The sequence below is a fragment of the Astyanax mexicanus genome, chromosome 16 (assembly GCF_023375975.1).
Source record: "Astyanax mexicanus isolate ESR-SI-001 chromosome 16, AstMex3_surface, whole genome shotgun sequence".
Classification (NCBI taxonomy): domain Eukaryota; kingdom Metazoa; phylum Chordata; class Actinopteri; order Characiformes; family Acestrorhamphidae; genus Astyanax; species Astyanax mexicanus.
The window spans coordinates 18,637,725-18,653,893 of NC_064423.1; the positions used below are offsets into that span (position 1 = coordinate 18,637,725).

General features: G+C 36.5%; 1 protein-coding gene across 1 annotated transcript in view; it reads left to right on the top strand.

Moving 5' to 3' along the window:
* The window catches only part of si:ch73-60h1.1 (calcium/calmodulin-dependent protein kinase type IV), a 34,007-nt gene extending 19,924 nt beyond the window's left edge, over nt 1-14,083 (top strand). The window contains exons 6-11 of the mRNA XM_007240196.4: nt 6,185-6,275; nt 7,405-7,479; nt 7,658-7,733; nt 7,959-8,085; nt 8,707-8,859; nt 10,002-14,083. Coding sequence (XP_007240258.1) covers nt 6,185-6,275; nt 7,405-7,479; nt 7,658-7,733; nt 7,959-8,085; nt 8,707-8,859; nt 10,002-10,490 — 1,011 coding nt within the window. The 3' untranslated portion in view covers nt 10,491-14,083. The remainder of the gene's footprint in view (nt 1-6,184; nt 6,276-7,404; nt 7,480-7,657; nt 7,734-7,958; nt 8,086-8,706; nt 8,860-10,001) is intronic.
* The last annotated feature ends 2,086 nt before the right edge of the window (nt 14,084-16,169 follow it).

Here is a 16,169-nt window from a genome sequence, read left to right on the forward strand (position 1 = left end):
TTCTACACAGACTTAATTAATAACTGACAAATTTAAGTGAACACATCCTTTCTTCACCTAGCATGGTGTACACCAGTATTTTTGGGTTGTGTTACAGAAACAACATCTGTCCTGTGCCTCCACACACACCAGTTTAATTAACACAGCTTGACACTGCATGAGTCAAACCTGCACTGAGAGCTCAAAGACGCCCATGCCCCGTTAATGGATGATGACAGTGATTTATGGTCCATCAGAACACTGGAGGAACTCTGAGAAAGGAGAAACACTTCTAAAGGTTCGGTGGAAGCTCATCAATCATCGCAGGAAACTGTGCTTATTTGCATTATTAAGATTTTCATTTAGATTCAGTTTTAGCTTTAGAATATTAAACAGGCTGTTTTGATTACTGTTACTATACAGATATTAGTATTTAGGCCCAGCTCTGATTGACTGCCTTGTATAAAAGGAATGCAAGCTAATACAGTAAACTTTAAAAACAGTTTGTAAACTGTAAAACAGTGGGTAAACTCCAACTGTATATAGTGTAAATAGTGTAAAATTATAGGGATGTTTACATGGAACTCTGTCAACATGGGTGTGATATCGTTTCCAGAAAAAAACATTCCTAGGTAAATGGAATGTAGCATTTTAAACACCTCCCTAAATTGTATGTCCTCTGCTGCCAAAATAGCTCTATATGCAAGACCTGTAGGTCTCCTGTGGTATCTGGCACCAAGACATTAGCAGCAGATCCTCTATTGAGGCCTCTACTGACCGCAGAAATCCCCCATGACTACTTTGCTAGTTTACTGGTTGGGAACACCTCACAAGACATGTCTGATGTTCTGCAGATGCTTTGACCCAATCGTCTATGCGTCACAAAATTTGGGCCTTCAGTTCAGATCCTTAAACTTTTTTTTTGTTTTCCACTCCCAACACACTTCACCTTCAAGAATTGACTCTTCGCTTACTGTCCATTATTTGGGTACTGTATATCCTGCCCCTTGACAGGAGCTATTGTAACAAAACAAACCTGCTTTAGGCACTTCAGCACTGTGTATTTAAATTGTCTGGACTATTCATGTTTTATATCACGGCTTTTAGGGTCACTGATAATCTTGAGTGTATCATTACACTCAATTGCATCAGAACTTTTCTCAGATAACATATATCTGACAAACTTCATAGCACTTATCAAAAGTCAGATTCAGATCAAATGCCTCTTTTTCAGTCCTCATTCCCTTTAGTCTTATTCTTCTCACTGACAATCTGCATGACTTCTCCATTTGTTTGTGATTAGAAATTAATCCATTAAATAATGTACAGCCACATGGCACAACTACAGCAGCCAAACCAATGACCTCATCATTATGACGCACGAAACAGCCTAATCCAAGCAAGCTAATCGAATCACATTAAGGCAATATGATTCATGAAAATATATTTTAGAACATGGGTACACTATTTTCTTTTGGGGGTGGCCAAAGCGTAATCTCTTGGGGTGAAAAAGACAAAATAATATATCAATAAATATGGTAGATACATAGTTGGGAGTCCCTGAGGGCAAAATTGGTCTTGCTCTTTCTGACTGGGCTCTAGAATACCCCTCTGGCCTTCACATAATTGATGATAACAGTGAAGGAGTGTGTTAGCCCATGAAGCAAAAAAACTGACGGTTGGAATTGGCATTCAGCTGTTCAGTAGCGGGTGCATTCGCAGCAATTTAAAAAGATGTGCCCAAACTCCCAGTGCTGGAATCATCATATGATAGTCATAGTTAATAGTTATTGAGTGGGAATTGTGAACAGTAAAATGGGGAGGGAAAGGTGTCTGTGTAGTGTATAGTTTCAGGTTTCAGTTTCCTTATTTGGGCCCTTGGATTAAAACATTTAAACCAACCTCAAACTACAGTTTTGCCTTAAAATGACAGATTCAAAATACTTTTGATTTTGTCATTGTGATAGCTGTATTTAAACTGATTATGAAGCTTGCGAATTCCCACATCTCATATGACTTGTGAGTGATGTTAACACTGGCCATGGTGCTCATGGCAAGGTAACATACTGTAAATTCTTGTTTTTTCCCCCTCGTGTGCATATTTATGAAGCAAAAAAAGGAGGGTTCTGATTGGCCTGTACCAAGAGTCGGTGAGTTAGCCAATCAGTTTTTAGTGAGGGCGGGCAGTGTTTTTTTCCCTACTGGATGGGATGCATTCAAGAGCATCATGGCTCCCATCAAAACTCTTTTCACCTTTGAATTCATTAAAGTGTATCCATGTCTGATAAAACAAAAAAAAAACAATGAAAGTTTTTTTTTGGGCAGGGGATAAGGGCAGTCCAAGTATAGGTCCAGGGGTACCTCCCTAAAATATTTTTTGCAACTTGGGATGTCTGAATATGTCATAAAGGCATTATTATCACCCACCCAGTGGGCAGCACAGTAGGTGTTAATAATCATGGACATAATACTAGTTACTGTCCTATAGCTTTTGGCATATTAGTATTAGTGCATTTAGATTTCACAACAATAAGCTATTTGCCAAAAATATATACTGTAGGTCTATAAATCCACATAGTTTAGACTGCACAGACCAGCTTGCTGATGTTGAGTAATGCACACCAGACTAAGAATCCTGGTTTGTACCAGATATCTTCAGGAATACAGAGAAGTTAAACACATCCGTTGGCCAGTAAGCAAGAGGTAATGGGAGTGATGTGTCTCAGTGGGGGTACCACAAATATTATGACTGTGGCAGGGTCTGTGTGGGACATATAAAGGTACGGAGCACTGAGTGGGCCACAAAGCTTTAGGGGCCTCAGTGTGTGATTGCTTCACCACTGTGCTAATGAGCTGGCAGCGCTCGACTCACACTTAATCCGGACATCAGAGGGCTGGGGCTGCTCGCTGGATTACACACACCGATTCGCTCACACACCAGCGCACACACGCGCTGTTGGTGCAGCCAGTAATAAGCATTAAGACACAGCTGAATGAACTAATGAGTGAAATCGAAACAACAAATCACCTATTAGCGCAGCTCTGCCAAATGAGACGAAAACACTGAGATGCCGCGCGCTTCAGCAGGGCCCGAGCGGCGGAGGGGAACGCCACACTGTTACTGCTCTCTCAGGCCACGGCAGCCGTTTCAATTAATTTGGCCAGCCCACGGCCTGATTGAGTTAAATCCCATAGGTTCCAGTACAGTTTCCCTCTGCTCTCGCAGTCTATTCAGGGAAGTAGAGCTCTTGAAATGAGAAAGGATTAATACACAACAGCACTCATTTGGCTAATGTTGGTAGCATATGTTTTTTAATCGCTGCATTAAAGCTACAAGCTTGTTCTTCTCTGCAGAAGTGGGGATAAATGGGATAAATATTTTTTTTTTTTAGATTTCAAGTTTCAACATATTAAATAGGCTTTTCCCCTTAAAAACTGTTTATAAATGTCATACAGTTGACTTGATGATATAAAAAAATATTTTCTTATTTATATTATTTTTAAATGGAATTTCAGCAAATAACATTAACCACCTGTGATGTAAAGATGTAAAGACATTTAGCAACCTGTCTGCACGGCTATATTTGTGGTTAGTAGAACATATCCAGTTAATGTTCTAATAACATTCAATCTGTCCGTTTTTTTTTACGTTTTAAATCCTCTGGTAATGTTGCAGAAACATTTCAGGTTTTGGGAATGCTACTTTTAACATTTCCATACATTACGTTACATCTGGCTTGGAACGTTGTGTGAGAAACTATCAATAACGTTATAATGGAAACCATGATTATTTCACATGTTTTCAGAACATTCCTGGACATTATTTCTGTAATGTTAGAGGCTAACCTTCCTGCGTCCTTTTAACAATATAGTTAAACCTTCCTATTACATTCTCTGTAAGCTTGGAGTCAGCCTCATGTCCATAATGGGAACCTAGGCATGACGCTGACTAAAGAATGATGCACACAGTAGGGACTAATGTTGGCATGATGACACTGACTACAGAATGATGCACACATTAGGGACTGATATCGGCATGATGCTGACTGAAGAATGATGCACACATTAGGGATGATATTGGCATGACACTGACTACAGAATGATGCACACATTAGGAACTAATGTGATTTGGTCATAATGGCTGCTGGGAATTTGGCACTCTTTTAGTTGGTTTACTTGGTAGCTGTTATGACTATCCAACTAGTCAATGTAAACTAGATTGTCCAGCTAGTTAACATTGTGTATATCGTCACTGTCCAGTAGAAAACATACATCTCCAAAACAGCAACTTGTTTTTCTTTGGACGGTGACAATATGTGGAATTTGGAAGGTGGATTTCTGGATGGCCCTGAGGTAAAATACCCCTGGATCATCTGATTTAGGGTGTTTTTAACTTCAAAATACAAATGTTGCTAATACTATAATGCTAAAAACAAGCTAACACTAATGCACATTGATATAACACCTTACAAAAGCCATTTACTTATCTGTAACTATTACAGATTATAGTTAAATAACAGCACCAGCTACTCAAGATGTACTTTATTACTGGCCAATGAATGATAAAGCTTGTTTGTTTATTGTGGGGTTATTGTAATTCTTATTTTTACACCAATAATAAAATATACAGAGTTATTGTCCTGGACAGGGATTAAGCCTACTACCCCACAGGGTTTGAAAAACATGTTTAGGGTAAGATAGGGTCACATACAAAAAATCAGGAAACATTTACATATGAAATGACACGTATGGTTATCTCTCGCTCACTCTCTCCTAAAAAACAACATATGGCATGTGTCACTACCTCATGAATACCTTAATTAAAATTGTAAAATAACAGAATGTAAGTAAAAGTCATTTTAATTTACCAATATTACAAAAAAAACACATTAGCCTGAGGTAATAATTAGCCTCCTCTCAGCACTACTTTGCTGCATCCTCAGCCCTGAGACACGGCTCAGTTGCTGTCAGTGGAAAATGAATAGAGGGCTGATTTCATACCTTTCCTGGCGCTTGATATTATCAGCTGCTTTTGTTATTGATTGATGGAGCCATATGCTTTCTCTCTGTGAAGTTCCTGTCTGCGGTAATAGTGCTATAAATACATGGTGATTAATTTTCTCAGCTCAGAAAATGCTACAAATATCTGTGCTATGCAGTATCACTGGGAAAGGCATTTTCAAACAAGAGCATGGCTAAACTTCATGTGTAGAAATTGGAAACAAAATCTCAAAATGTATAGTGAGAATTGCTATCAAGGTACTCTCAAAACCTCTAATGATAAAACAAATGACAGTTTGTTAATTTGGTCTTGCTGACAGCTATCAATTCCACACTGTGGTTAGCCAACAAGCTAATGTAATCTAGACTAGCGAGCTAGCTAAAATTTCGCCAATATTAGGAATTAGGCTGAATGTCTGAACAATAATGTTAAAAAACCCAATATGCTTTGTTTTATGACAAATTTCTTGACAAATTTACATTTCTATTGAAAAATTGAAAATTAAGAATGTTGGTAGTTAAAACACGCTTAAAGCAGGCTAACACTCCTGTACTGGCCAATGAATGATAAAGCTTGTTGGTTTATTATGAGGCATTTTTGGTGTATAAGCATGCATATAGCAAATTTCTTATTGTAATTCTTATTTTTACACCACTAATAAAATATACAGAGTTCTTTTCCTGGACAGGGATTAAGCTTACTACCCCATAGGGTTTGAAACAATTGTTTAGGGTAAGATAGGGTCACATAAAAAAAATTCAGAAAAGCATGTGCGAATGAAATGACACATATGGTTATCTCTCTAATGAGTAAAATTAAGAATGTTGGTAGTTAAAATATGCTTAAAGCAGGCTAACACTCCTGTGCAAGCAACAAAAAAACACTACATAAAGCTACTAATTTTTAACTCTATAAAATAACCTTTTAAGCCAGCTAATTGTGTCCACAGCAAACTAGCTAATGTTAACCAGAGTAGCCAGCTAGAAAGTTAAGATTCTGACCTAATAAAGTTACATAAACCTACATAAGACCATATTTTTAACAATACATTAGTGGTTAGAAATGTAGCCCAGCATTTATCTAGCTACTGTTACATTTGATTGAAAACTGATTGCAAAAAAACTATTATTTGACATCTTACAATTGATTAAATGTTTTGTTCAGATTTTAAGTGTTTAATTTATGTATTTTTCTGTCTTACAGTACCTACATGAAAATGGTGTAGTTCACAGAGACCTCAAACCAGAAAACCTCTTATATGCCGATCTGTCTATAGATGCCCCACTCAAGATAGGTAAGTACCCACAAAACTTGCTGTATTATTAGGAGATTCTTTTATTTTAAGTTCTTTGACACTTAATAATGGAAAATGTTCTTTATGCTGTGTGAAAATTCCATTGTATATACAACTCTGGGAAAAAAATAAGATATTACTTCAGTTTCTGAACCAGTTTCTCTGATTATGCTATTTATAGGTATATGTTTGAGTAAAATGAACATTGTTTCATTCTATAAACTACAGACAACATTTCTCCCAAATTACAAATATAAATATTGTCATTAAGAACATTTATTCGCAGAAAATGAGAAATGACTGAAATAACAATAAAGATGCAGAGCTTTCAGACCTCAAATAATGCAAAGAAAACAAGTTCATATTCATAAAGTTGTAAGAGTTCAGAAATCAATATTTGGTGGAATTTTAAATCACAGTTGTCATGCATCTTGGCATGTTACCATGTTTTCAATTTGATAAAATCAAAGAATTTTTTTCCATAAATGTATACTGAAATCATAGAAAAATGTTATAATGTGCATTTTTGTCTGCTAAATATATTTAATATTTGTTTCATAGCTTTTAATATTTCATGATTCATTTCTAATCTATTCATTTGTTTAAAAACAGAATTATCAGTTTTATCCCAATTGACATGCCAAATCGTCCACCCCACATAAACAGCTGTTTACACAAAAATGACCAAAACTGTGCAGAGGGCATTATTAATATCATTACAAGTTGGATCATTGACTTTTTGGAAAATCTGTTGAAAATCACAGTATCATAATATAATATTTCAATGTTAGTTTTTTTTTTTTCCAGTATCGTGCAGCTATAGCCTGAGCAGACTGTACTGACATGCCATAGTTTATTAATGTAAGCAAAATGATGCACATTCTAACATGTTAAAAAGTGGTACTAAACTATATATTTTCTCATGCACTAAAATTTAATTACATAAAGGGGGTACTCTGGAAAAATCTACAATAATCTGGTATATGTAATGTGTTGGATGATCTTGGATTCTTCATCATTAAAAACAGTATGGTCAAAAATAGGATACTGCAGACTGACTGCATTAGCATGTAGATCAGAAATGGGCGCAGACACAATTCTAAATTCTACTTTATCTTGAACTTCCCAGCGGACTTTGGTCTCTCCAAGATAATAGATGAGCAAGTGACTATGAAGACTGTGTGCGGCACTCCTGGCTACTGTGGTGAGTTTGAATTTGAGATGATTAGCTTGATGCGTCATGTTCCTTTTAAAAGTTTTGTGCTAATTACAAATCAGAACAGTACAGCCCAGTAAAACTGGATGTACTGGAGATCCAGAAGGACAGTCTGAACTGAACAGCAGTTGTATTTCCTCTTCCTCCTCTCCTCTTCTTCTGTCAGCTCCCGAAATTCTCAGAGGCAACGCTTACGGCCCGGAGGTGGACATGTGGTCCGTGGGAGTCATCCTGTACATATTGTGAGTAAACATGTAAACAACCCTGGTTAAAATGTTGCATCATACTCTGTCAGTGCACTCTCTCTTTTGTCCCTGGGTTTTTAGGTAGAGCAGTTTAATCGCTTTTCTTGCCCCTGTGTGCTGCCTGTAATTCAGCTTTCATCCTTTGTGGGAAAGCCTTTCTCCTCCAGTTCCAGAAATGACATTTGCTCTCAGATCTGCCTTTCTTCTGCCTCCTCCCCCCAGGCTGTGTGGGTTTGAACCATTTTTTGATCCAAGGGGGGACCAGTACATGTACAGCCGCATCCTCAACTGTGACTATGAGTTTGTCTCCCCCTGGTGGGATGAGGTTTCCCTCAATGCCAAGGATTTGGTGAGTTCTTGTGCTCATTATCACTTCAGACAGAGTTTCTCTTTGATGCAGACAGGAAACAGACTTTTTGCAGTCTGAGATGAATGTAGATGAGCAATGGAAGCTTATACTACACCTATCAGCGCTGTGCAAACTGCATGTTTGAATTACACACAAGTTAAATAGCGTTTTCAAGGTCAACACATCAAATTTGCCTGTGTTCAATCAATACTGTTGGTGTTACACTTAAAACATTTTGGCTCAGTTTCATTGACTGGGATTAAGCCTAGTCGTAAAGAATATTTTTTCTTTCAATTAAGAAAAAATCTCCATTCAAAATGCTGTGCAGTCCAGGACTATGCTTAATCCCTGTGTGGGAAACTAGCCCTAACAGTGTTACATTTAATTACCGGTAAACACTGGTGAATGTGAAGTGAAGGAATCCATACTACTACTATTACTACTGTTTTTACCAGCTCTAGCTCTAGCTTGACTAAGTTTGTAATCAAAACTATTTTCTATACAGTCATGTGACACCGGGGCTGGCTCTAGGGGGGCTGAGGGGGGGCATTGCCTCCCCAGATTCTTTGTCTCACCCTGAACCAAATAAACTTTGTGTGTTTGTGTCATTTATGCCCACAGGTCAGTAAGCTGATTGTGCTGGACCCTCATAAGCGTTTAAGTGTGCAGCAGGCACTGGAGCACCCATGGGTTCTTGGCAAAGCAGCTCGCTTCTCCCACATGGACACCACACAAAGGAAGCTGCAGGAATTCAACGCTCGCCGCAAACTTAAAGTAAGCTGAGGCTCTGCTTGTGTGGAATTTCTTGAAATTAGCTTGATCAGGGAAAAAGGAGGTATTTGAGATTTAGCCAGAAACATGCATGCGTTTTGATGTCAGCATTTTATAAAGCTCTGGCTTCTCTTGTGCACAAGTGCCAGATATCTTTTTTTTTCCATGGACATTTCTCTCTCTCAGTTTTTCTAAATATTTCCACATTAGCATGTTAGCCCTGTATGTAGTGATATAAGGGATTATAAGTATCACAAATGAAGAAGAACATAGGTTTAGTCTCAAATTACATACTGCTCCCTATGTAGTTAAAAAAATGCAGGTCACAAAGTGTAATTAAAAATCTAAACAGAGCTTTTCATATTTATAATGATGTCAATAATGTCAAAATACAAAATCTATTGCTGTCTGTATGTGGACATCGTAGTTTTATGTCACAAGACAGGGAGTAAGGAGGTATTTGAGATTCAACGAGAAACATGCGTTGTGATGTCAGCATTTTATAAACCTCTGTTTTCCTCATCCACATGACAACCCTGAAAGCAGCATTTTTGTCCAAAAACAGCATTTTTGTGAAGACGCAAAACCACAAAAAAAAAACCCTGTTTTAAAAACATCTATAGCCCTATCTGGACGGGATTAGTTTCTCAGGGGGACGTCTGTGAAAAATATCTCACACTTCTTCTCAGTGATAAAACTCTTGCATCCAGATTGCATAAAAAAAAACAGGAGGACCGGAGAGGTTTTTTATTTTCTTGATCACGTGACATCGCGTTTAGTAGCTCCTCCATTTCCACTCGCTCTCCATGGAAACGTGTGCAGTGGACAAATAGCTATTTTGTTAAATGCAAAGTGACGAAACTCAGGCATGTGGATCCGGACAGGAATAAAATCACAGAAGACCCCCTTTAAAAAATAAAATGACCCCAGGGCCTCCTGAGAAATTAATCCCGTCCGGATAGGGCTTATGTCTTAGTAGGACCTTAATAGTGTGAAAAAAGTAAAGTTGTTTTTGGTACATAATATCAACCAAATATTAGTGTACTTTACGAATATTTAAAATAAAATTACATAAAATGTTAAAGATGGGCCCTTTAAGGTCTTGTCTGACATTTCAACCTGAACCTTGACTTCTGTTCCCACAGGCTGCTATGAAGGCTGTGGTAGCTACCAGCCGCATGCACGAGGGTTCGAAGCGGCGGACAGACAGCTGCGAGATGCCGAGTTCAGACAAGCCCTCTCAACCCAGTGGGCCACAGAGAGACGCCTCCATGGATGCATCAAGCAAACCTGACACTGAGGAAGAGGGTGCAGACAAAGCAGAGAAAAACACAGAGCCACAGCGAACCCCAAGTCCTCCCAGCCACGCCTCCCACAGCCCCAAACCCACCGCACTGCCATCCGTCCCAAAACCCACCCGGCCACCCCTCATAGCTGATGGTCCCAGACAGACCTCGGTTCTGCCCAAGGTCCCGGTTGTCCGGCCCAGGGTGCCGAAAAAAAGCTACTCTGTGGATCCTGGGGGCAAAAGTGGACCTTCGCCCGTCCTGACCACCCCACCCAGTCCCAAAAGCATCAGCAATGGCTTTGTTGCTGGAGTGGAGACTGGAAACAACACAGCAGAATGTCAGTGAATGCATATGATCCAAAAACACATGTTTGCATGATAATAACTGTGGGTAGATCCTGATAATGTAGAAGGAAAACAGACAAAATAGAGAAGGCAGAGGAGGCCTAAAACAGACGCTGGGATTTGTTTTTGTTTCAGATATTTTAATACAGAACTTTTGGATATGAACCCCTGAAACTATGAACATGTATTTAAAAAAAGAAAACATCCTTATAGAAGCTCACAGACTTCCCTTCAGCGCTAAGCTACCAATGCAGTTAAAAACACCAAATTTGGTTCCTTTGCTTTGCATGCCAGTGCTTATGTACATGAGAGTCTGTTTCTGTACTTTTACTATCATATGCAAACAAACATACAGTTTGTATGACTGTATGGCTCATACTTATTTTTCTCCTATCTAGCGCAGAGGTAGAAAGGAGTATGTGGTCGTGAAATAAATATTGTGTATTGTTTTTCGATGATTGCTACAAAGACCTAAGGTTTGTAATTGTAAATACTCTTTTAAATACTTAAATACTCTTCTAAAATAGACATATAAATATATGAATTCCTTCTTATTCCCCCCCATTCATATTTATAACATTTATTGTTACATGTTTTGAGGAGAAACGCTGCTTTTATGCACAAACCAGTAGTTGAGTGGAGACTATCTATGTGGCGATAAGGAATACCATACTTTCCGTCATTAGGCCAGTTTTACACATACTATCTCTGTGTATGTGTTAGTGTGACTTACAGCTTTTCTGTAAAAATGACAGGGTACATTCATATAAAATAATATGGATAGTTACAACATAATTTTACATAATATTACTGGACATTTTGCACAAATAATACTCACAAATTTTATGCAGCATTATGCAGTAATGATTCACATTATTTTAAGGTACAAATAGCTAAATAATGTTGCATTTTAATCTTTTATGTCATTATGTCCTTTTGTTCATATTAATTGGTCACACAATGTTTCACAATAATTTGCTGTAAAACAGGTCTAAGGGCTATTTACATTTACAGCATTTGGCTGATGATCTTTCCCAGAGTGACTTACAGCACTGGAAAAAATAAGAGACCACTTTTGTTTCTGAATCAGTTTCTCTGATAACATTTCTTCCAAATTCCAAATAAAAATATGAAAGCAAAGAGTCATTTAGAGCATTTATTTGCAGAAAATTAGAAATGTCAGAAATAACAAAAAAAGATGCAGAGCTTTCAGACCTCAAATAATGCAAAGAATACTAGTTCAGAAATCAATATCTTTTGTAATAACCCTGGTTTTTAATCACAGTTTTCATGTATCTTGGCATGTTCTCCTCCACCAGTCTTACACACTGCTTTTGGATAACTTTATGCCACTCCTGGTGCAAAACAATCAAGCCATTTAGTTTGGTTTCATGGCTTGTGATCATCCTCTTGATTATATTGAAGAGGTTTTCAATTTGGTAAAATCAAAGAAACTCATAATTTTTAAGTGGTCTCTTATTTTTTTCCAGAGCTGTACATTTAAACTTACATTTATTTGAATGATGTTACACAGGTAGGAGAGTGTAGCATTAGGGCCCGTACACAAGGACTCTTATACCACCAAGAGGGCAGAATTCTTACTCTTTACACTACATTACCCTCTACGGCCTATTTTCCTGTTTCCATGCCATTTAAATGCTACATCTGGAATACACAGCTGTTCTGCTCGTATGGGGCTGTGTGAACACAGATCATGTCACTCAGAATGTGCTGAATGTAGTTTGCGTAAAACAGGCGCGATGTGCTCGAAGGTATAGGCTGCTTTATGAGTTTGAACTGAGCAAGACCTGGGGGGACCAGACCCTTTATAAGAGCAAATAAACTCAAAACCAATGAGAGATATTGAATTGATTTAATTAAGGGTCAGAATTATAGGTGTATAAATTGTAAATATGCCATTATTGAATGTGTAATGGAGCCACAAAGTCCAATATGCACAGGCTTGTGGAAGCCCATTCCCACCAGGTAGATAAACAAACAGGTGTTTTGTTCGCTCTGTTCCTGGCAAACCTGTTGCTTAATGATACGAAAGGTTTGCTATTTATCTGTATATAAATGTATAATGTCTCAAAACTTGATTTATGTCAAATGAATGACTTGCTTTGGAATTTTTTTACTTCTCTCTGTAAGAGGTCACTATTTGTAATATAGGTCTATAAGTTATTTCTACCTTTTATGTAAAAAAATAATATGAATTTTGTCCAAATCATCATTTTAACCAAAAAAATATTGCAAGTCATCATTTTAACCAAAAAATATCATGTCTCACAATCATTACCACCCACTGCACTGTCCACTCTGGCTGGTAATGTCTTCTATGATGTATTACCAGTAGTTACATGACACTGCAGATCCAGGAAATGTGAAATGCCTGCACACCTTTATAAATGAAATCTTCCAGACATCCAATGTGGTGGGCATTCTCAAGCCATACACTGAGGTACCATTTCAGGATACATTTATATGACTGTTTGCATGTCAGTGTTTAAATTTGAATTTGTTAAAGTTAATTCTTTATAATGATATCATAAAGAATGGGCAAATTAAATTTAAATAAAATAAAATCTTTCTACACTTACTTCCACTGACAGTTAAGAAAGTTTTTTCCTTCACTTGTATGTAAAATTTGTCATTTTAGAGATTGTACATGGATGTTGCTAAATAAAATCCTTCATATGGCAAATTCTTATAAAGTCATATACAGTTTTCTTCTATCTAGTGGGAATGTGTCTTAATACATATATTTATACAATTATAAATTGATGACAGATTTGTAATAGATAACCTTAGGCCCTCTGCCAAAAGACCCTCAAGGCCTCTGACACAATTCAAACTCAGGAATTTCATTTTGAAGGAAATAACACATTGAACAGAGGTGAAGTCATTCTGTATCGCCACATAGATCTCAACACATCCCTTTTCATTTGATGCATCTAATCCTAACCATTTCCATATGCAGTACTGAAGCTCTGTGGAATGTTATAAATAAAGAGCTCTCTCCTCCTCATCATGCTGAACGCTCGGCTGCGTTCCACACCCATGTTTTTGCTGTAGGTTGTGATCGACTTTATATCATACGGGAAGACGCACATCGCTTTCTTTCCAGACGCACGTCTCTCAACCACACTTTCTACCTCTTTTCTGAACAGGGGCTTCCAACCTCTCCATGAATATTTTGAGAATAAAGGAGTTAGGCTGTGCATGTATGTGGGAATCGACTGGATGTAACGGCAGGACACAGGCCTGACTGACTGTTTTCAGTGAACAGAGATTATCTGCCTCTGTAAAAGTGTAAGAACGTAGAAAATCACTTTGATATGTACTCATTCGCCCCATCCCATGCTGTTCTGTTGCCAAAACAGGAGCTTTGTACATATTGCTGACATGCACGGCAATGAGTCTCCACTGAAAGTCATCTATATGATTATGTGTGATACATAACTATTTTACAATACTATACATCGCTTAGATATGCTGTCTTCAAAAAATAGCCTACAGGCCAATGTAGGTGCCATTTGTGTTTGATCAGGAGTTCTGTGTTTTCATGATTAATAAATTGTGAATTTAAAGCTTTGTTGTTTCTGTGGTAGAGTAAATACAGGATTTTTTTGGCTTGCTGAAATGTATTTTATGCTCATTTCATGCAACTTTCAGGTAATCCATTGGATTTAAAAGAAATTATGGGTTGATAAATAATATTAACAAATTTTACAATGGTTTACACTAAAAACATCATGCAATTTATCACCCTTTTGCTCCCTTTTTATTTTTTTTTATAGCATCACCTTAATTTACAAATATTTTGTCATTTTGTGTAAAAGTTACATATTATATAAGTTATATAACATTGACAACTAAATAATACACATATACAATGGCTGCTAAAAAGTTAATTAACTCCACTTTGGATCTGATTTTTGTAGAGAACCAGTAAAGAACACTGCTAACTGACTAGATTTATGTGTTGTGCTTTGCAATCAACCATAAGAATCTTATTCCAACTGTTAAACATAGTTCAGTAGTTCTTTGGGTTGTGAATTGTAGCAGAAAATTCTACATGAGACAAATTACAGACAAATTTATTTGTCACCTACAGACAAATTACTGTTACCGATTAAAAGCAATCACTTGTGTTAGGGTTTTACAACACAACTACAAGGAATCTTTAAATCTTTTTTTTTTATCAGCAACAAAAGGCTCAGATTTTGGAAGCTAACTTAAAAGACTAGTGGGTCTAAAAACCCAGACAGATCTGGCTGTAGTTAACAGATCATTTTCACCATTTCTGCATAATAAAATCATTGATATGTAAACACGGTCAGTCACAGTCCTTAAGCGTGAAATGCTCCATTCAGAAATCAAGTTCTCTGTCTCTGTACTGTTTCCATGAACATCATGTGACTTACCACACACAAAATCTTCAAAAATAAAGTTACATATTTTGAATTTGTTATAGAATAAGTTAAAAATGAGTAAAGTATGGTACAGTTTAAAAATGATAAATCTTTAGTTACAGAGAGATTTTTTTTACTTAGTTGAAAGGTTTTGTTTTCTGAAGCTGAATGAATCTCCAACTTTATGGTTATAAAGGGTATTTTTATCATTGGATATACCCTGTAACATATTCCAAGATATAAATAAAATACAGAACTTCATATAATGATTAATTTGATGCAATGAGATTTTTTTTTACCTGTATTTATGAAACCTAAAATTATACTATATTCTATTATGTTGTCGTTCAAAAAATATCTGAAACATATATAAAAAGGAATATTTAACTTAGGAATTAATATTTCACTTAATCCTGACAGATATTTAGGAGCCCTTATTCCATCCTGAATATTATACCTTCTCCCAGTTTTATCTAACCTGATTTTTTTTTATTTGTAATTATAACTTTGATATAACCACCTGATGTTATTTTATTTTGGAATCAGTTTCTTGAAGACATTCATTGAAAAAAGTTATCAATACCTAATTACTAAAAATTAAGGATGTGCAATATAAATGAAAAAAAAAATACAAGATAAAATCTATCCAGCTATAAATAATTTTATAAAAAGTTAATCACAGGATTGAAACATGACAGATAAATAAACACATGCATGTATAATATATGCATATATTTAATACTTTTATTGGCAAGGTTTTATATACAAAAATGTGAATTCTCATGGTAAAATACATTTTTCCCAGCTAACAAAATTATGTTCTTAAGAACATCCTGCTAACTTTTTATTTTGTTTTTTTGAAAATTGGTTCCTAACATTTTTGAATGTGTAGGAAAAGAAATCTCACCGTTCCCTGGCTTCATCTGTAATTTCTCTAAAGAAAAAAAAACTTTTAATAGTTACAGAGTTATGTGTTTTCTTCGTCCTTTTCCTAGTGATTATAATGGAAGTGTAAATATGCTGTGTGTAAGTGTGTAAATACAACAATGTATTCCAGAATTGCTTTATTACAGACAAAGGCTTTGTAAAATTGCTGTAAGAAAATATTTAACGTTAGCTGTATGTCACCGGGGAAAGGACGCACACCAAATGACAAAATATGTTTTTTTCCGGGTATTTTATTCTGATAAAGTTGTATTTAAAACAATAAAAATAAAATTAATACACTGTAAAACCCTAACTTAGAACACAGCACAGTATTTGGT